At 36.5% G+C, this 20,725-nt stretch overlaps 3 protein-coding genes and 1 pseudogene across 7 annotated transcripts; 2 read left to right on the top strand and 2 right to left on the bottom strand.

The window, feature by feature from the left end:
- Positions 1-542: 542 nt before the first annotated feature.
- LOC111802194 (ethylene-responsive transcription factor 11-like) lies at positions 543-1,714 on the bottom strand. Its single transcript, XM_023686466.1, has one exon. It carries the CDS (start codon positions 1,625-1,627, stop codon positions 1,004-1,006), a length of 624 nt encoding a protein of 207 aa, XP_023542234.1. The 5' UTR covers positions 1,628-1,714; the 3' UTR covers positions 543-1,003.
- Positions 1,715-8,815: 7,101 nt separating this feature from the next.
- LOC111802656 (MACPF domain-containing protein NSL1) lies at positions 8,816-13,004 on the top strand. The gene is made up of 7 exons (XM_023687095.1): positions 8,816-9,410; positions 9,550-9,788; positions 10,828-11,026; positions 11,229-11,312; positions 11,399-11,582; positions 11,833-11,999; positions 12,071-13,004. Exons 1-7 carry the CDS (start codon positions 9,141-9,143, stop codon positions 12,758-12,760), a joined length of 1,833 nt encoding a protein of 610 aa, XP_023542863.1. The 5' UTR covers positions 8,816-9,140; the 3' UTR covers positions 12,761-13,004.
- LOC111802657 lies at positions 12,534-16,270 on the bottom strand. 5 transcript variants are annotated; one of them, XR_002816284.1, is made up of 11 exons: positions 16,087-16,270; positions 15,794-15,921; positions 15,410-15,457; positions 15,186-15,299; positions 14,275-14,343; positions 14,126-14,182; positions 13,770-13,925; positions 13,455-13,535; positions 13,262-13,359; positions 12,651-12,704; positions 12,534-12,581 (listed from the first exon to the last, which is right to left on the bottom strand). XR_002816284.1 is itself a non-coding variant. In XM_023687098.1 (10 exons), exons 1-9 carry the CDS (start codon positions 16,235-16,237, stop codon positions 13,291-13,293), a joined length of 873 nt encoding a protein of 290 aa, XP_023542866.1. In that variant the 5' UTR covers positions 16,238-16,270; the 3' UTR covers positions 12,634-12,704; positions 13,287-13,290. The 5 variants fall into 5 exon arrangements, 3 of the variants coding, with proteins under 3 accessions (XP_023542866.1, XP_023542865.1, XP_023542864.1); XR_002816285.1 differs by having other exon boundaries at positions 12,563-12,581; positions 13,287-13,359; XM_023687098.1 differs by lacking the exon at positions 12,534-12,581 and having other exon boundaries at positions 12,634-12,704; positions 13,287-13,359.
- A 709-nt stretch (positions 16,271-16,979) lies between these two features.
- Positions 16,980-19,842, top strand: LOC111802135 (annotated as a pseudogene).
- Positions 19,843-20,725: the final 883 nt, after the last annotated feature.

Here is a 20,725-nt window from a genome sequence, read left to right as displayed (position 1 = left end):
GACAACGAACTTGCGATTGTGCGACACTCACTTCCCAACAACAAGTGAGTTAAGTCAATTCGTTCTTACATTGTCTACGGGCAAGCGACGTATGCTCGAGTCTCTGGCCCCAGTTCAGGAAAAAAAATTTGAGAACAATGGCATAGAGATTTCGAAAAAGAGTTTTGAAAGATTGAACACTCACCTCCCAACAACAAAGTGAGTTAAGTCAATTCGTTCTTACATCGTCTTCGGCCAAGTGACGTATGCTCGAGTCTCTGGCCCCAGTTCAGGGAGAAAAATTTAGAGAACAGTGGCATAGAGATTTCGAAAGAGAGTTTTGAAAGATTGAAATTGGTGTTATATGTGATGCAAGCAAAAAGACAACAACAACAGCTTACAGCATATAACTATCGGACTATCGGGGCAGAGGATAGGAAACATAGAAAAATGGAGTAAAAAAACATTTTTGCTTTTTCAACTCACATACCGAGTTTCTTTACAATTCTGTGTAATTTAGGTTCATACTTAAAATCACTCAAATTTCATGCTCGTAAACTAAATCAAATCTCAAACAAATTTTCATGTCTTCAGATATTTCATCAATAAGATAATCTTTAATCCCGAACATGAGCACACACAAATGAAACTGGAAAACAGTAAAATCAAAATCGTTTGGCATTGGCTATCCATATAAACATAAATCCGCCATTTCCGAAGCTGTGAGTGAAGAAGAACAGAACACAGAGATTGGAAAGAACAGAGTACTACGTTAAACCACACCCCAAATTCGTGTTTTTCTCCTCTTCCCCACCATTTCACTAGATCCCACCACTCCCCTCCGCCGTGTCCTTTTTCCGGCGCCGGCGATCTGGGCTGCCTGAGCTTTTCTCGACCAATTACGGGGAAAGCAATGAGACATTTTCAAATTAAGAACCTATATTATATTCCTCTGCTACACGTGTATTAATTTACATGGAGATTAAAAAAAGGCCGTTCCGATAATTCATCGCCGTCGTAAAGCCTAAGCGGATTCCGGTGGTGGGAAATTGAGATCGAGATCTAGAACTACCGGTCTTGATTTGTGGTGGTCGTTTTGGTTCAGATCAATAACAGAGGATGAATCAGAGTCACTCTGAACTCCGCCACTCGCCACTACCTTCTGCCGGTGGCGATCAAAAACCACACCCGATTGATGATTTTGAATACTAAAAATGGGATGATCAAAGAACAGGAGATGATTCGGCGGCGGAAAAATCCCACCTCCAAATTGAGGATGATTGAACGGAAACGCCGGTCTAGATCCGACAGCGTCATGATTCAGGTCAAGAATTGGGTCACGGCTAGAGGATTCAACGGTACTACTCCGGCTAGGACTGAGATTAAGATCATTAACAGCAACGGGAAAGGGGAAATTAGTTTTAGCCTTAGCGCCACGGAATTGACGAGCGGCGGCGTCGTAAGCCCTCGCCGCCTCCTCCGCCGTGTCGAATGTGCCTAACCAAACACGGGTTTTTTTTGCTGGATCTCTAATTTCTGCGGCGTATCTTCCCCACGGCCTCTTCCTGACGCCTCTAAAATGCACCTCCTTGTCCTTGCCGCCGGCAACCACCACCGCCGCCGCCTTAAGCTTGTCCCTTGGCGCCATAGATTACGTAGTTGATGGAGAAAATGGCGATGGGATTGATTTGCTTTGTTGAAAGATGAAATTGGGAAGGGAAGGATTTGGGTATTTATAGAAGCGGAAATCGGAGTGATGGATTGGAGAGAGTGAAAAGGGAAAAGGAGAGATTTTGACTGCTGGGAATGGTGTCCACATGCTACGTGGCATGTAGTAAGCCGACCACGTCATTCAGATCAAACATCATCTGGTTTATTTTGTCGCGTTATCCAACGGTTGAGATTCAACAGCGGAATCCCATGCAAACCATGGAGGCGATGGGAGGGGTAATTTGGGGATTAAGATGAAAAACGTAGGACGAAATTGTAAATATGACACGTTTTTTTTTTTATTTTTTTGTATTAAAAAAATAATTTATGTAAAAGGAAGTGGCGTTTTGTTTGGTTGCGTTGTAATTGAGGCCCCCGCGTTTTGGATGGAATTTGAGGCGCTTGGTGGGTCCCACACAAGGGAGTTACCGACCAAGCATTGACGCGTGTTTCTGTTTCCTTATTCGTCGCTAATGGACATCCTCGTAACCTCACGCCACATCACCCTACCCTGGGTTCTGCTACTCTCACCCCATCACTCTACCATCCACCTTCTACATCACCGCACCCTTCCCACTCTTTAACAAAAACATCTCAATTTCTCCTCAATTATGTCCACATAAATAAATATCACGAGTATATAAGTAAGAGATACTATCTCCATCGGTATATGTGATGTCCCATATTAGTTGGGGAGGAGAACAAATCACCATTTATAAGCGTGTGAAAATTTTTCCCTAGCAGACGCGTTTTAAAACCTTGAGGGCAAGCCCAAATAGGACAATATCTGCTGCCTAGGCTTCTCGCTGTTCCCCGAAGGGAGGTAGACACGAGGCGGTGTGCCAGTAAGGATGTTGGGCCCCAAAGGGGAATGGATTTGGGGGCGGTCCCACATCGATTGGAGGAAGGAAAGAGTGCCAACGAGGACGCTGGCCCCGAAGGGGGGTGGATTGTGATGTCCCACATTGGTTGCGGAGGAGAACAAACCACCATTTATAAGAATGTGGAGAGGAGACAAACTACCATTTATAAGGGTGTGGAAGCCTTCCCCTAGTAGACGCGTTTTAAAGCCTTGAGGGGAAGCCCAAAGAGGACAATATATGTTAGCAGTGAAGATTAATGGTGCTACGGAGAAGAGGAGTCGTCTAAATAGTGCTAGACAGATGAATCGTTGATATACAGTCTTTTGGAAAACCAAAAGTAAAGCCAGGAGAGCTCATACTCAAAGAAACAATATCATACCATTGCAGAGGTTTTTAGTCATGATCTTATCTTAATTTAATCATGTCAATAGAATCCTCAAGTGTCAAACAAATAAGTACCGAGCCTCCAAAGTGCATATGGTCTCTAAAGATTAGGAGTCGTTGATGCTCGAACAGAAATGAAATATAATTTTAGTAAAAAATAAAATCAATTAAAGTAGAAAAAAGAAAAATCCAATTTTAGGAATAAAAAGTAGGGACAAGTCGTTAATTAATCAAATTGATAATTATATTAATTATTGTTAAACACGTTTATGGGTTTAGGCGTCAATAATTGAGTGGCGGCAACCATTAAATTATTGGTAACTAAATTCTTTAGACAGTCAATCACAAGATTTTCGTGATTTCAGTTATATTTTTGTTATTATAAAATGTATTATTCTCTGTCTTATTTGGATTTTATGATTATTTTTAATACTTACTATTTGTGAAATTAGTTATAAATAAATTGCTTTACGAAATCAATTAACAATATTATTTTATTTACTTCAATTCCTTAAATTATACTTTTTATATTCTTATAAGAAAACAAAAAACAAAAAATAGATATGAAAATAACAATATTAATTAACTAACTTTAATAATAGAATTGTAAAATTGTTCCTGTTATATATATATATATATATATATATATATATATATATATATATATATATATATAAAATTGTTTGTATACGAAAACAAATATACAGAGAGATTTTTAGTGAGGATTAGTCGACATACGGACGAATAATTATAATTGATTTTTAGCTNTTTTTTTTACGATCCAATTTTTTTATTGGATATTTTTTCAATTCAAACAATTATTATTAAATAATTAATTCAATCTAATTTAAGCGTGGATTAATTGAAAAGATTATTTTTAAATTTTAATATGAAAGCATTTATTGAGATATAAAAAATGGGAGGGACCACGCGACGACCTTTGATGGGTCTTCAATTTTTGTCGTGTTTACATAGTAAAGAAGGCACCATGAACCATTGTCGTATTAAAACAATGTTACCGTATAGTCTATGTGCCTAATTCACGATTTTAACAAGTTTGTGGTTACTGAATTTAAAGCTTTTTTTTTTTTTTTTTTTTTTTTTTTTTTTTTTTTTTTTNATGATAATTAAGAAATACTTAAATGAAAGCTATTATCTATACTAATAAGGAGCACATTTCTTTTTCTGTCGGTGAGTAGTGTTAGATGAACACGACTCTCCACAATGGTATGATATTGTCACTTTGAACATAAGCTCTCATGGCTTCAAAATGTCTCACACCAATAGAGGGAGTATTTTTTGTTTAATAACTCATGATCATTCCTTAAATTAGCCGACGTGGGACTTTCATTATCCAACAANTGAATTTTCACACGTTTTCATGCCTAGCTTTTGTTTAGATTATCTTGTCACTTTCTCATAATATTTTGTTTTTTACTATATATATATATATATNCTTTGAACATAAGCTCTCATGGCTTCAAAATGTCTCACACCAATAGAGGGAGTATTTTTTGTTTAATAACTCATGATCATTCCTTAAATTAGCCGACGTGGGACTTTCATTATCCAACAAGTAGCACAGTGGAACGACGTAAGCCACAGCGAGACTTACCGATTTGTGTGCTCGGGATAGTTTACGTGGTATTTGATTTTATTATTATTATTATTATTATAAAATAAAATAAAAATGAGAAAAGCTGTATTAATAAGAAAAAGGTGTGTCGGAGGAAGATGCATAATGGCCACACGTTTAGAAAATGGAAACAAAGCAGCCAGACAGAGCCGCCCCATTAATGTCTCACATTTCAGTTTTCACACGTACCAATTTATTTATTTATTATTATTATTTTTTAATTTATCTTTTTAAAACCTTGAAATAGCCCTTCATGTCCTTTGTACTTCATTATTATTTTGGTTTTATTTTTCAATTATCAATTTTTAATTTATAATAATTCTACTAAAATACTTGTAATTGTTCGTGAGAATAATTTTCATTCTTAAAAATAAGAAGTAAATAACGTAACCATATCACAAGAGATGTTAAAAATGTCGAGAATATCAAGTCTAAAATCTAGATTACGATCATATAATTTTAATAATGAATTAAAAAATAATAATAATAATTTTAACGTGGGTTAATTAAATTTAAAAAATTAAAATTGAATATTTAAAAATAATATTTTTATAATATTGACGGCCACATTGACTTTTATGCAACCTAAAACCTTTAATCGTACACACGCTTCATATTTCCTAATCATCGCTCTATCTTTTATTATTATTAATTTTCTCTTTAAAATTTTTAATTCATAACATTTTTTTCTTAATATTAATTTTGATATCTATTGTTTTTTTAATACTTCAAATCTAATTTAAATTTATTTTCGAACCAATAAAAATATTTAACACGTATAATTCAATAAATAAGATGCGAATTAATTAAAATTATCCATTGGTTTTAAAATATAATTTTTTAAACTTAAATGAGATTAAATATTTATAATTTTATTAAAAGGATAATTATTAAGATTTATTACCAAATAAATTAAAAAAATCTAAAATTTAAGTTACATGAATAAAAATTAAATTAAAATAGAATTATGAGTAAAATTATTTTCTGGTAATATCTATAAAGACATTTGATTTTTAAATATTATTTCTTTAGATAATTTTTTTTATTTAAATTGTGATAAAAGGGTTTGAATCTCTAAATTAGGAAAGGAAGCTTAATTTTTTTTTTTTGTCCATTTAATAATTTTATTGTATTTTTTTCGGCGGCCGCAAGTACAGATATTTGGAGACAAAAAAAACAAAATAATTTTAAATTATATTTTATATTCTGAAATGAAAATAAAATTAATTGGGCGTTCACATTTGCATGAGAGCAAATAGTCAAACACGTGAAAGAGGCCGTTGACTACCAGAAAATTAGACATAAAAAAAAAGAAAGCGAGTGAAATAAATAAATAAATAGACCAAATTAATTAATTAATTTAAATTTATGAAACAACCAAGAAAGACATAATATTGTGTGTGAAACTTTGAATAAAATCTTTTTTTTCTTTTTTAATTATAATAAATAATTAATTCTTTGATGTGACTAAAAATAATAATTTTTGTAAATATTAATTTCTATTTTATTACGAGGGTGTTAAAAAAAAAAAAAACCTAATCAATCTAACCCAACCCATATCGTTTGAGTTGGATTGGATTGGTTCGGTTCATAGGTTCATCTGAAAGTAAATTGGGTTAACCGAACAATGCGAATTTATTTTAAAAATTTTAATTTTTATATATATATATTTTTGCTTGCAATACAAATTTATATACATATATTTATTTTATATTTATTTAATTTTATAATTATTTTTTTATTACTTATTCTCTAATATTCTTAAAAATAATTTTTAACTATTTTGAAGCTAATTTTAAAAAATATTTATTGAAATTTAGTGATAAATCTTAATATTTAAAAAAATAAATAAATGGATGTTTTAAGAACTAATAGAAAAAAAAAAAAAAAAAAAATTTTGAATAAATTACCGGACATGGACTAACCATTTGAGTTTTGTGTGGGCCTTTTTGATGGGTTATTGTGGCTAGCCCAATTGGGGCCTCTTTTGATTGTGATGCACCATCACTCGGATCACTCGGCTCATCTCAGTTTATCTTGTCGGTACTAAGTATTCATATGGTCACTTGCTCATCCTGTCGGTTGGTTTACAACTTAGGGGGTTTGTTGGAGAACCTCTTGTTTGTTTTCATGCTCGATGCTTGCATAATCAGATCTAGTCAAGTTCTATTCTCGAGATACTACCATGTCGAGAGCAACCTAGGTCAAATTCTCAGTGCACGTGAGAATCCTATCAATCAAGACAAATTAGATTCACTACTAGGATTAGTTAGTTACCCCTAATAGTCCTCATCATGCATCGACAAGGATAGAGAAGTGACACCAAATCTTATCATGTTTGGAAAATCATATTAGATGACTTGGTTTGACTCAAACATGCTCGAAATTCAATTACGTCCCATCGAGTTATATCAACCAAACAAAGTTCATGCATCATGTTTCAAAGTTCATTGTATCGAACTACCTGAGTTTTGTAGTCGAGGTATGGTCATGGCGTTGTCTTCATCTCTCGTCAAGAATCCTTGGATCTGACTCTACCAATTTTGCTTGTCACACTTTAGTTGACCTCCGATTTTCTATTAGGCCAAAGAGCTAGTCTTCCTCACTCTTTATTATTTTATCATGGGGTTCTTTTAGTTCGAGCTATCTTGCAGCTAATTTAGCTTGGTTGGCCTCGAAAAACACGTATTGGTCAACCTCGACCAATAGGTGTTAGGTGGGTTCAAATCCGTCTAAGAAAGAGTTTACTGTCTTAGATTTAAAGAAGAGTAGTATATAACCATTTTAGGGTTTCGTTGACTCTTTTTTGGAACTACATTCAAAAGGGGACCCGACCCGAGATCGTATAGGATCATATAACATATAATATAACCTAAGATTCTTAAATTAATGTTTTTGTCACATCAAATTTTATGTTTCTCAAAATGAATTTTAAATTAGAGGACACTTAGATTCCTTTGCGTGCACTCTTCCTTTGATAATTTCCACCTAATTCTTATTTATTTTAAATTATTAAATTAATTTTGTTGTCATTAATATAGGTCAAAGACTATGATATATATCTATAGTGCCCATTCCACAAAGCTATACTAATTTTTTTTTTTTAAAATTAATTTTAATTTTAAGGTTTCTTAAAAAGAAACTAAAAATAATAAGGATAAATTTGTTCCAAACATTATAATAAAAATTAAAACGTTAACTATTTACGAAAAAATATTCTCAAAAGAGAACCCGACTAGGATTTAGTCCTCTCTCTTTGGGTTTTCCCTCAGTTTCCACACCTTTATAAATGGTGTTTCCTTCTCCTCCCGAATCAACGTGGGATTGTGGGATCTCACAATCCACCCCCTCCACCCCGTTCAAGGCCCAACGTCCTCATTAGCACTTGTTTCTTTCTCAAATCGATGTGGGACCCCCACTAAATCCACCCTCATCCGGGGCCCAGTGTCCTTACTAGCACACCACCTCAGTTTTTTAAAACGCGTCTGCTAGAGAAAGGTTTCCACACCCTTATAAAGGGTGTTTCGTTCTCCTCTCCAACTAATGTGAAATTGTAGAATCTCACAATCCATCCCCTTCTGGACCCAACGTTCTCGCTAGAACTCGTTCCTTTCTCTAATCGATATGGGACCCCACCAAATCCACCCCCTTCTGGGCCAACGTCCTTACTGGCACACCATCTCCGGGGGAACAACATCCTCGATAGCACATCGCTCGACGTCTAGCTCTGATACCATTTATAACGGCCCAAGCCCCGCCACTAGTAGATATTGTCCTCTTTGGGCTTCCTCTTTTGAGTTTTCCTTCAAGGTTTTTAAAACATGTCTGCCAGGGGAAAAGTTTCCACTCGTTTTCACACCCTTATAAAGGTGTTCCGTTCTCCTCTTAAACCAACTTGAGATTGTGGGATCTAACATAAACAACCTCGACAAATTGTCACCTCAATTTAACCAAATTTACTTCGAAGGGTCGGAAAAAGATTTCTCCCATCAACAAAAATGATAAACTTATTCTAATTTGTTGACCGTTACTTAGAAAATGAAAGATGAAATGCAGCACACCGAAGATGAACAATGAACAACCATCTAAGTTTCAAGATCAGATATGAAGTGGGATTGGTAAAGATTTCCCGATTTTTACCGATTTTTTACCGATTTTTGCCGATTTATCGGATTGGGGTTTGACTTGTAAATGGTGAAGAAATTTACAGAGAAGCCGAACAGTCAAAGTCCTTCGAAAACATGGTGGAGGCCGTACGCGTATTGACAGCAACCGCCGCCATGTTCAGCCACCCACTCTGTTTCTTCCTCTGTCCCAATAATTACTGTCGGAAGTCAATGTTTGGTTATAACTCAGACTTCTTCTTCTTCTTCTTCTTCTTCCAATTAAACAATTCATTAGTGCCTCTCCCACCGCTTCTCTTTCTTTTCTTTTCTAATTTTTCGGTCAAAACTTGGAATTCTAAACTCTGCAAAAGCCTTTGAAAACATCAACCCCCAAAACCCACCAAACATTTTCAGTTTTTCTCCGTCGGACCCTTTTGAATCGCCTTCTTCTTCATCGGAGCAATGTCTTTCAACGTCAACCGGTTCGATCCTCAGTCGGCGGCGGAGAAAGCGGTTTCCGTCATCGGATTTGGGTTCGATCTCTGTAACGACTTGCGATTATCGTCTTGCAAGCCGGGTCCATCCGGGTCGAAATTGATCGACATCGATTTGACACGAACCAAAGACCTCGTACTCCCTGCCGGTGTTGTCGTCCCTAATGTCTCGAATTCGATCAAGTGCGATAAAGGCGAGCGTACTAGATTCCGGTCGGATGTCATCTCCTTCAATCAGGTCAAGTTCAAAACCGATCTTTAGCGTTTTTAGCTCAGAATTCTCGATTTTTTTCATCTGGGTCAGTTTAATTTCAGGTAAATTTGCTATCTTGGCTTGATAATCGAACTGGGTTTATGTTTTTTTGGGTGGAAAACAGATGTCGGAGCTGTTTAATCAGCAATTGTCCTTGTCGGGGAAAATTCCGTCGGCGTTTTTCAACAGTATGTTTGGATTAAAGGGTTGCTGGCAGAACGATGCAGGTTCCTCCAAAAGTCTTGGATTTGATGGCTGTTTCATTACTCTGTATAACATTGAATTGGAAAGATCTCATATAACTCTCTCTGAGCAAGTCAAACGGGAGGTGCCTTCTTCATGGGACCCTGCTGCGCTTGCTAAGTATGTTCCTTTTTTGGTTTTTTTTTTCTTTGTTTGTCTGTCTGAAGTGGAATATCTGCACTGATTTTTTTCTGAAGTTCTTTGTGGTAATCTTTTGTCGTTGATAGAGTGATAATTGTTGATACCTCAGAATGATTTAAGGACAAAATGATCACGTTTGGGACACCATTTCAAAAATACACTTCTTAGGGAGAATCAACTTTGACATATTTGAGTAATGATATGATCTTGTTAGTTAGGCATAAGGTGTGAGATCTTACATCGGTTGGAGAGGGGAACGAAACATTTCTTATAATGGTGTGGAAACCTTTTCCTAGTAGAAGTGTTTTAAAGCCGTGAGGTTGACGGCGATACGTAACGGGCCTAAGCGGATAATATCGGTTAGCGGTGGGCTTGGACCGTCACTAATGGTATGAGAGTCAAACACTGAGGGGTGTGTACCCTCAAGGGGGTTGGATTGTGAGATCCTACGTCAGTTGGAGAGGGGAACAAAACACTTCTTATAAGGGTGTGGAAACCTCTCCCTAGCAAACGCGTTTTAAAAACCGTGAGGCTGACGACGATACGTAAACGGCCAAAGTGGACAGTATCTGCTAGCAGTGAGCTTGAACCGTTAGAAATGGTATCAAAGACAAACACAGGGCGGTGTGCCAGTGAGGACGCTGGGTCCCCAAGGGGGTGGATTGTAAGATCCCACTTTAGTTGGGGAGGGGAACGAAACATTCCTTATAAGGGTGTGGAAACCTCTCCCTAGCAAACGTGTTTTAAAAATCGTGAGGCTGACAACGATACATAATGAGCCAAAGCGGATTGCACCACTTGAGCTGTTACATAAGCCTTTGTGGTTTTGCTTTTGGTTCCCCAGAAAAGATTTCATAGCAATGGGGAAGGTTGATCACGCTTATGTACCCTTGATCTTCCCCTTGTTTAGCCCGTGCGAGACTTAGTTTGTATTTCCAACGTCATTAGACAAACGTTAGCGCATTTGACACGTTACATCTGATTTTGTTTCTGCCAACTGATACTAACTTGATTTTAGGTTCATTGAGAACTATGGTACTCATGTGGTTGTGGGTGTAAAAATGGGAGGAAAAGATGTCATTTTTATGAGGCAATTACGAGAATCCCACATAGAACAAGCTGAAGTGCAGAAGAAGTTGAAGCAATTAGCAGATGAAAGATTTTCTGAAGATGCAAATGGAGGCTTCATGTCAAATTCTGCTGCTGCAAAAATTAAGGTACATACTCAACAACATTAATCGCTATCACCATTCCGTAGATTCGTGTTCTTTCCTTGAAACTTGTTATATTTTGTTCGTATCGGCAAGGTTTGAGGTTAGTGATGCAAATCTCCAGTTTGTTACGAGATATACCAATTGTCTTTGAACATGTTTGGAAGTATTTATATCGATAATTAGGATCTTATGTTTCAATTTTCAGGATGAATATTCTATGCCATGGCAGCTTCGTCATGCATTTGCTGCCTCTATCAAACCGCCAATTATCACTCACTCAAAGGGTGATGTAAGTGTCTCGAGATCTAGTTATTCATCGTTCTGAGTAGAATACTACCTAATAGAGAACTGACTTATTTAATCGAATGGATGCAGGAGTTGATGACAATTTATGTTAGGAGGGGAGGCGTTGATGTTGGTCAAAGTCATAATCAATGGCTCTCGACCGTATCTCAATCGCCTAATGTTATTTCGATGTCGTTCGTGCCCATAACATCGCTCCTGAATGGCGTCCGAGGCAATGGATTTCTAAGCCATGCAGTAAACCTGTACCTAAGATGCAAGTATCCCAGTCTTGCTGTTAACTTTTGTCTATCTATGGCCAGTGGCCTATTTTTCAATGGTGTTGGGTAATTTTTGTCCTAAAAACTTTGCCTGTACCTGTAATAAGAAACTGAAATATGGAGATCAGCATTGCCTTAGTACATGAGAAGCCATTAAAATATTGACACCAGATTCAAGCCTGCAAGTTCTAATTCACATTGAATTTACCATTAGTGATAGATTTTGATCATTGAAAATTTGTGCAGATAAACCTCCAATTGAGGAGCTTCAGCAGTTTCTGGAATTTCAGCTGCCTCGACAATGGGCACCGGTGTACGCCGATCTTCCTCTCGCTACTCGGCATAGGAAACAAGCCTCTCCATCTCTGAAGTTCACTTTGATGGGCCCCAAGCTGTATGTAAATACTACTAAGGTAATCTTCGACTTGAAGACGGGTTTGTCAAAATGACGATGCCGAGATTGAACACGATTTTGCAACTGCAGGTTGATTCGAACAGTCGTCCAGTAACGGGAGTTCGGTTGTTTCTGGAAGGAAAGAAAAGTGACCATCTTGCAATTCATCTTCAGCATCTATCAACTCTTCCCAAGACTATCCAACTCTCAGATGATCTGAGTTATGGACCCATTGACGAGCCAGAGGAGAAGGGCTACTTCCAACCAGTTAAATGGAGCATATTTTCACACGTCTGCACTGCTCCAGTGCAGTACAATGGTTCACTAATTGATGACGACACTGCTTCTATCGTCACAAAGGCTTGGTTTGAAGTTAAGGTTATTGGAATGAGAAAGGTATTGTTCCTGAGGCTTGGGTTTTCGACGGTGGCATCAGCAATGATTCGTCGATCAGAATGGGAAGGACCTTCAACGTCATCCCGAAAATCTGGACTCATATCCACCTTTATCAGCACAAGGTTTAGTACAGGGCTGCAGCAGCCAGAAGCGCAACCAAAAATTGAATTGAACTCGGCTGTTTATCCCGATGGTCCGCCTTTGACTGTGAGAGCAATGAAAATGTTGAACGTCATCGATACGAAAGAAATGGTGCGTGGCCCTGAGAACTCACCTGGATACTGGGTGGTCACTGGAGCCAAGCTTTGTGTTGAAGGTGCCCGGATCTCTATCAAAGTGAAATACTCATTGTTAACCATATTGACGGAGGATTCTATGATCTGATAAAGAGAAAACTAGGCAGTGAGTAGATACAACTATTTTTCTGCTGTAAATGTGTTTTGTATATTATTCCTATATAGTCAGCCACAAAACACCATTCTTATTTCATAGTGAAACAAACAGTATTTTTAGAATGTAAATCTCTGCTGTATTAAGCATGTTTTGGAACAATTTTTTGGGAGTGAGAATTTCTGGTGCCACAACTATATAGTCAACCAAAAAAAAGTTACATTTACCCCATTGTAAATCGTATGCATTTTGTGGAATTTATACTCATCAGTTTTGTAATCCAGCATTTTCTTTTTCATGTAAATTTATATGAAGTGTAATGCAACAAAAAAACATGACCTTTAACACAAACTATGAATATTTCATTTGAATGCTAAAAGTTGCTACTATATATAGACTTGTTCATGAAGGAATTCACATCTAATATTGGAAAATTGATCTCCAGCTAAGCAAAACTATCAGGATAGTCATGAAAAAAAGGTACTCGAGTATAACCTAGCCCTCTTTTCTCACGGATTACCCTTTCACCTGGAAAACCATGAAGAGAGGAACATCCAAGCACCAAAAATTGGGAAGGTAACTATAGCAGACGCCTAAAAATCCATAAAAAAACATGATTAGATTATGCAAGTACGCAGAAAAACATGCAAGAGATTCAAGATGAAGCATCGAGATTTTTGCAGCTTACCAGAAAGAAAATAACTTCCCTGTTTACAAGATATGCTGCATAGTCCCTTCTTTCCATTTCTTGTTTAATCAGTCTTTGTAACTGCAGATATCAATATTCAAACTTTATAGTCATTACGATGAAGGGATATAGCTGAGATTGGCAATGCATATTCAGCTGAAACAATTATATTCCCGTATGATATACAAATGTCAAAGATCAAGGGATGGAGGTAGAAAATTCTAAAAGAATTATACGGTGGGCCATTGGTTTCGTTCCCATGTCTTTGCAGAAGTTATTAGATTAACTTTAATCTTTCCGTTCACAAACACATACCTCATGGTGATACTTTTTGGCTTCTTCATAGACTCCTTGGAAGTATTGGATGGCTCCTGTAACCATGGAACTCAAGGTAGGCACTTTGCTGAACAGATGATAGTTCAATGTCTGTAGGGCCTTCTGAAGTTGATTGATAAAACGTGTGTTGACCAACTATAAACAAAATTAAACATTTGATAAAGCTTACAAGTGAAATTATTTGAAAAAAATCTGAAATGGTTAACGTTATTTGATTCTAACATTGGCTATAACTTATAGTGCAGCACTCAATGAAGGTGCAGCCAACAAATAATGCACGGGTGAGCCAGAGTGAATGACAAGAAAATGTTGGACCAGGCTTGTCAAAAAATTACCTTTAAAAAGGTGCATCTGGTTAGGGCAACTTGCTGGCGGACCTTCAAAGCATTTATCTAGTCACACGCCAATAAAGTTAGTTTATACATCAGCACAACAGCTCAACAATAAAATTTTCAATCATTGATCCCACTGCCGTAACACATACTTTTGTTATTTCAAGGGCCTGCTCTAGATGCCGAATATGAATCCACTGTTCAGATACTATGTTAGACATCTGGAAAATAAAATGGTCACAAAGTAAGAACACTAACAAAGGAATGTTTGCATAAAGAGACATTTTATCCATGGATAAAGTTGGTTGAGGAGAAGATATGTTAATGATAAAGAGAAATGAACTCATTCTCAATCAGAGTCCAGAACATGAACAAGTGCATCCCCCGCATTTCTTCCGATAGGTAAATCATGAACAATAAATGGAAGGAAAACATGAAAAACTTCAAAAATGTAGGATGTCGAAGGATTTCTCATTTCTTATTGAGAAGCATGCATACAAATTGGCACGTTATTTTTTAAAATTTAGCACACGGACATGGCAAGGACAATTCATTTCTACACAAGGAAATTCAAAGTCCACAAATTTATATGCTGAAAAATATGAGTTTGATGTATTTCACTCTCAAACTAAATAGTATAGTTAACCAGAGTCTGATACGTGTCTAATAAATGTTGACCTATATTGGCTTTGTATAACTAGTGTCTAATACATCTTTTGTGCTAATAAGTGTCTAAGATGTATCCAAAAAAGTGTTGGAGTGTCCAAGTGCCAACTCGTATCAGACAAGGACACGCTAGCCAAACGAAAGTGTCTGGCTAAATCTATAATTATCATTACATGACAGAGAACTACTAGATACCACAGTGTACAGGCCAAAAAAAAAAAAAAAAAAACGATATACATTGTGTCACATAAACATGAAAAGCAATAATAAAATATTCGTCTTAGTTTTATACATTTTCCATAACAAATATGTGAGCATGTTGCACGAAACATTCAAACGATGTCTGCTATGAAAATTAAAAAACCCCCTAGTCTTTTATCAAGTCAGAAATTTATACCTTCTCAACTTGTGAGGTAACCTCTTCAAGTTTTTCCTCAGCTTCATGTGCCTTGACTTTCAAAAGATGAATATCAAAGTTGTTCTTTCTTAATACAGCCCAGAGAAGTCGTACCTAACATGCCCAAGCCAACTATACGGATCAATCGACTGTTTCCTGGACCAGAAAATCTACCGATGCAACTATTCAAATAAAAAATTAAACAGCAAAAAGTAGACAGAAACCTCATCCTCCAGAGCAGCAATCCTTTCATCATGACTTAATGTCTTCCTCTGCCAATCAACTAAACTAATATCAGTTTCAATACTAAATTTCGACATTTCCTCAAAGAATTAAAGCATTCAGGTGATGTCCGACTGTAAATTTTCTCCCTATTGACAAGCAATTATTGAAATAGAAAACTTAACCTATAATCAGACAATATTTTGCAATCATTCAGTAAATTCGGACGTATGAATGGCTAATAGCCCACTCCAAAGTCTGTAAATGAACACATCAATCATATTCTGATGTACGAAAAATATCAAAAAGCAAGAGACGGAATGAATCTCTGAAAATGCACACAAAGGTGAAGCAACATGTTCTTGATTATAATACACGAATCAAACCTTCATATCAAATAGAGCAGACTCCAAGTATTGAATCTTATGAGACATAGCCTCAATTAACCTTTCCTGCGCCACAATTTCATTGCCTTTCTCGGTTAAATTTTGCTTGCTTCCCTCCAGAACGGATTCTGCATTCGATTTTATTAAGTACAAGATAGCGACACCACAGAAAACTTACGTAATTAATTCAACGCCAGAAGTCTAGACTAACAGACACTAGAATTAGCTAAATCATATGAAGAATTAAAAACCTCTCAATGTCATGTGAAATGAAAACAGTAAACAATATGCACCTAAGCGAGAGATCCTGAGCTTGATTTCCAGCAAATCATCGACCAATCCATCGTTACTTGGACGAGCGAACGAAGCGATTTCGCAGACGGCGAAGAGAGGTAAGAATAAGGCGGGAAAGAGATACAAGATCTTAATGGGATGAGCCGCCATTTTTGCAGAGCTTTCACACAAAAACTCTTCTGCAACGTCGAGCCACCCTGCAGATCATTTCCTCTATAAATAATAATAATAATAATCAATATTAATTTTTTTTTTTTAATATAAATGTTATTAAAATTATAATTTCTTATGTAATATTATTTTGAAAATTTGATGTTTTTTTTAATAATCTTTGTTTAATAAAATTATTGATAAATAAAGTTTAATAAAATTTTATTTTATTTTATAAAAATATGTGATTAATTAAAAATTATGAAATTTAAATCATAAAAATATTAAATTTTATTAAATTACGGGGATTATTCATGAAAATCACACATCCGCTAATTTAGGGAATGATCATGGGTATATAATCAAATAATACTTTCTCCATTCATATGAGGCCCAAAGCAAAGCCGCCATGAGAGCTTATACTCAAAATGGACAATATCATATACCGTTTTGGATAGCCGTGATTTCTAACAAGGTATTAGAGGCATGCCCTAAACTTAGCCATGCCAATAGATGGGTAAATCCTCAAATGTCGAACAAGGAATTCAGAAGAGAAAGAAGTCGAGCCTCGATTAAGAGAAGTCCCATATCGGCTAATTTAGAAAATGATTATGGGTGTATAAGAGGCTTTTTAGAAAGCCGAAAGTTACGAGAGCTTAGCTCAAAGTAAACAATATCATACCAATGTGGGGAGAGCGGTGATTTCTGAACCTATCAATCTCTCACTTCACTTGAACCAAACTCCGTTCAAGGGTTCAAATCCGTGCCGGCCTCGTCTGCGTCGACAGGTACGCCCCATTCTTTATTGGAAATTGGTATATGGAATGTACAAAGTAGTAGATGAAATCTGGGGGAGGATTCTTTTTCAGATTGTTCACTAGGTACTGTGGATGAAGAAAATAGATTCTGATTCTAGTTTCTGTGTGGCCGATTTGGACCATTCCTTTCTCCGATTGTTATGTGGGGCTTATGCTGTAATGGGAAAGTGTGCGAGGATTGAACAATACATTAAACTAAGTTGTCAAAATCTTGCAGAATACTGTTAAGAATACATGTAATTATCTACCTGGCTTAAGTTTTCTGTGTAGAATAGTGGTTGATGACCAATAGAATAGCTAACCAAAGCCAGAAGCAAACAACCCTAGGGCAAAATACATCAGTTGAGGCCAAGGACAAAAGTAGAGGCATGTGATTGTATTTGAAGGTATTAATCCTCCCAAGTGCAGCAAATCAAGAAAAGAACCAATTTGCGGGTTGAAAGTGTATGAGCCCAATCCCACCGCTAGAAGATATTGTCCTTTTTGGGCTTTCCCTTCTAGGCTTCCTCTCAAGGTTTTAAAACGCGTCTACCAGGGAGAGGTTTCCATGCCCTTATAAGAAATGTTTCGTTCTTGCAGGATCTCACAATCCATCTCCTTAGGGCCAAGCGTCTTCGCTGGCACACCGCCCGGTGTCTAGCTATGATACCGTTTGTAACAGCTCAAGCCCACCGCTAGCAGAAAGACTTCCAATGCTTGGAGAAATATGGGGAGATGGAAACGAAATCAATTGAGGCTTACCTGAGAAAATACTAGAAGGCTGAAATGCTTCACTTAGACCATTGCTATGCCAAGATAAAGTCCGACCCTTTGAATTATGTAAAGAAGTGAAGCTAACATATCAATGTATGTATTAGAAAACGTTCTTTAGAAGTGAAAAACCAAAACAGGTAGACTCACTCAACAGTGAAATGATCGGTTAGTCTTTGGCAGGCTAATATGACTCCTGAGATATTGGCAGTAGAAAGACACTCCTGTGGTTTTAATTCAATAGAACATTCATATCTAGTGTCAAAAAGTGCGAGTTTCCATCCAGTTACTCTGAGAACTAAAGAAATTTATCCCTATTATGTTTAACTATTTATAATCTTTTCCCATTTATTTTAGTGCTTTTAGTAGCAAATGTTTTCTTCATTAATTGTCTAGAAACTTGATCTGTTGTGAAATGCTAATGAACCATCTACGATTCTTCAGTGTTGTAACAATGCATGTTGTTTTCTCTAAGACACTACGAGGGCGGTGATATGAATCGTTGGTTTGTTGTATTTGTTGGTATCTTTTATTGAATTTCAAACTTTCCAAGCGTTCTTATGCTCTATGATTATATTTTTTTTCATATGATTGAAAAATATTGATAAAAATTCATATGCTTTAGGTTCAATAGGAAGTTAGAAAGTCTGATGCTTGAAGGAAGAGAGGAAGAATGGTCTGTAAAGCTTATGTTTAAATGGGCAAAAACAGTCACACCTTCTCATGTTGAACAGCTAATAAGAGTGGAACGAGACATAAACAAGGCGCTTCTCATATTTGACTCGGCAACAGCCGAGTATACAAATGGTTTTAAGCATGATCTCAATACTTTTAGGTTCGTGATTAGTAAGATGGTTTCTGCCAACCAGTTCAGGTTAGCAGACACACTTCTTGACAGGATGAAGGAGATAATTTTGATGTCACTGAGGATATATTTCTCTCTATTTGTCGGGCTTATGGTTGTATCCATAAGCCATTGGATTCCATTAGAGTTTTCCACAAAATGCAGGATTTCCATTGCAAGCGTGTTTGCCATTCTTGTTGAAGAAAATCAATCAAAATTGGCTTTTAGATCTTATAGGTATATGAGAAAAATGGGCATTCCTCCCACTGTAGCTTCTGTTAATGTTCTAATCAAAGCCCTTTGCAAGAATAGTGGAACCATGGATAGCGCAATGTACATATTTCGTGAAATGTCTAATCATAGGTGTGAACCTGATTCATATACATATGGAACTCTGATCAATGGGTTATGTAGATTGGGAAACATTGTTAAAGCAAAGGAATTATTGCGAGAGATGGAGACTAAAGGTTTCTCACCTTCTGTTGTTACCTATACATCAATGATACATGGTTTGTGTCGGTGGAACGGATGAAGCGATGCAAGTACTTAAAGATATGATGGTCAAGGGTATTGCACCTAATGTATTTACTTACAGTACCCTAATGGATGGATTTTGCAAGGCTGGCCACCTCTTGGAGCTGATGGTACAAAAACTCTTGACGCCCACATGATCAGTTATATGCGAAAGTAATGAGTGGCCTCTGTGATATTAGTAGATTTCAAGAAGCTGCAAACTTCTTGGATGAGATGGTCATTTGTGGAATCACACCTAACAGAGTAACATGAAGCTTTCATGTCAGGACTCATAACAGAGTAATTCATGGTCTTTGCACTATCAACGATTCGCATCGAGCATTTCAGCTGTATCTTAGTGTCCAGACACGTGGTCGAAAGCTCTCCGTTCCTGGTTCTCCTGTAATGTCACTGTTTATACTTCTTATTCTTTATTCAAATGCTTCTGTAACAAAAGAGATCTTCATAAAACTTCTAGATTTCTGGATAGTACCATGGCTGATTGCTTTTTACTGCTTGAAAATATCATTAGCCATCTCAACAACATTATCAGTCTTCTTAATGGTAGTTTCTGTATAATCATGGTGTCTATGGGAAGCGAAACAGAACATTGGCATACCAATTGGGATGATTTGCCTTGCTCCATTTATATCCTTACACCCAGACATTTTTGTAGGTAGCTTTTGGAGTAAAGCCATGCGAATTGCCACTTGCATGGTACGTATTATTAGCCTTGTTTTGAACTATTCTCTTTGCCTATACATCTTTCTCATGCACGTCTTGAGTTGTTTGTAACTTTGTAGTAGTAGTAGAAACATTACGTGACAGATAATGCAAGAGCTTATCATTTGATTTCTATTTACTTTTTTCATGGTTTTGAAGAGCTTTGTTCATGTAATGGAACTTTTATGCTTTCATATTCTCTTTTAGCGTAGATGGGCTGACTTTGCATGCATACATAAATGCTCATTAGAATGATTGATGTGCTATACTTTCTAGAAGTGGCTAACATTAGAATGATTGATGCTACTCTAGATTTGGTCTTTAATCAGTTGGCTTTGCACAAAACAAAGACAACCTATTCATATAGAAATCTATTACTAGCCCTTCATAGATGAGTTTTGTGAACTCTGAATATGAATCCCATCCATGAAATCTTCCCACTCGAGTTTTTTGGTTCTACAATTGTGTTTCTGAGTTCTGATTAGCATCTTCCAAAAGAAGTTTTCAGTTTTTTATAGAATAAGCTTTCATTATGTCACCACCACTGCTATCTACAAATGGTCTCATGATTAAATTTCTGTGTGATCTCTGAACTCTGCATTCTGATCCATACCAAATGAGATAGAGTGCTCTCAATAGGAGAAAGAAGTTAAAGCCGTACTGGATAATCGTGAGCTTTTTGAGCTAGATATGTGCCTTTCCACTAACTCTATTAGCAATAAGACCATATTTTGAATATTTTAGCCCATGCTTATTATGTTTTGAACCTATAACGTGTACCAGGATCATAAAACTATTAAGATGATTAATCTGCTCTCTTTTTAGTGGGGGGGGGGGGGG

This window comes from Cucurbita pepo, chromosome LG09, assembly GCF_002806865.2.
Source record: "Cucurbita pepo subsp. pepo cultivar mu-cu-16 chromosome LG09, ASM280686v2, whole genome shotgun sequence".
Lineage (NCBI taxonomy): Eukaryota > Viridiplantae > Streptophyta > Magnoliopsida > Cucurbitales > Cucurbitaceae > Cucurbita > Cucurbita pepo.
The sequence above is the reverse complement of the archived record's forward strand: the minus strand, read 5'-3'. Positions and strand labels throughout refer to the sequence as shown.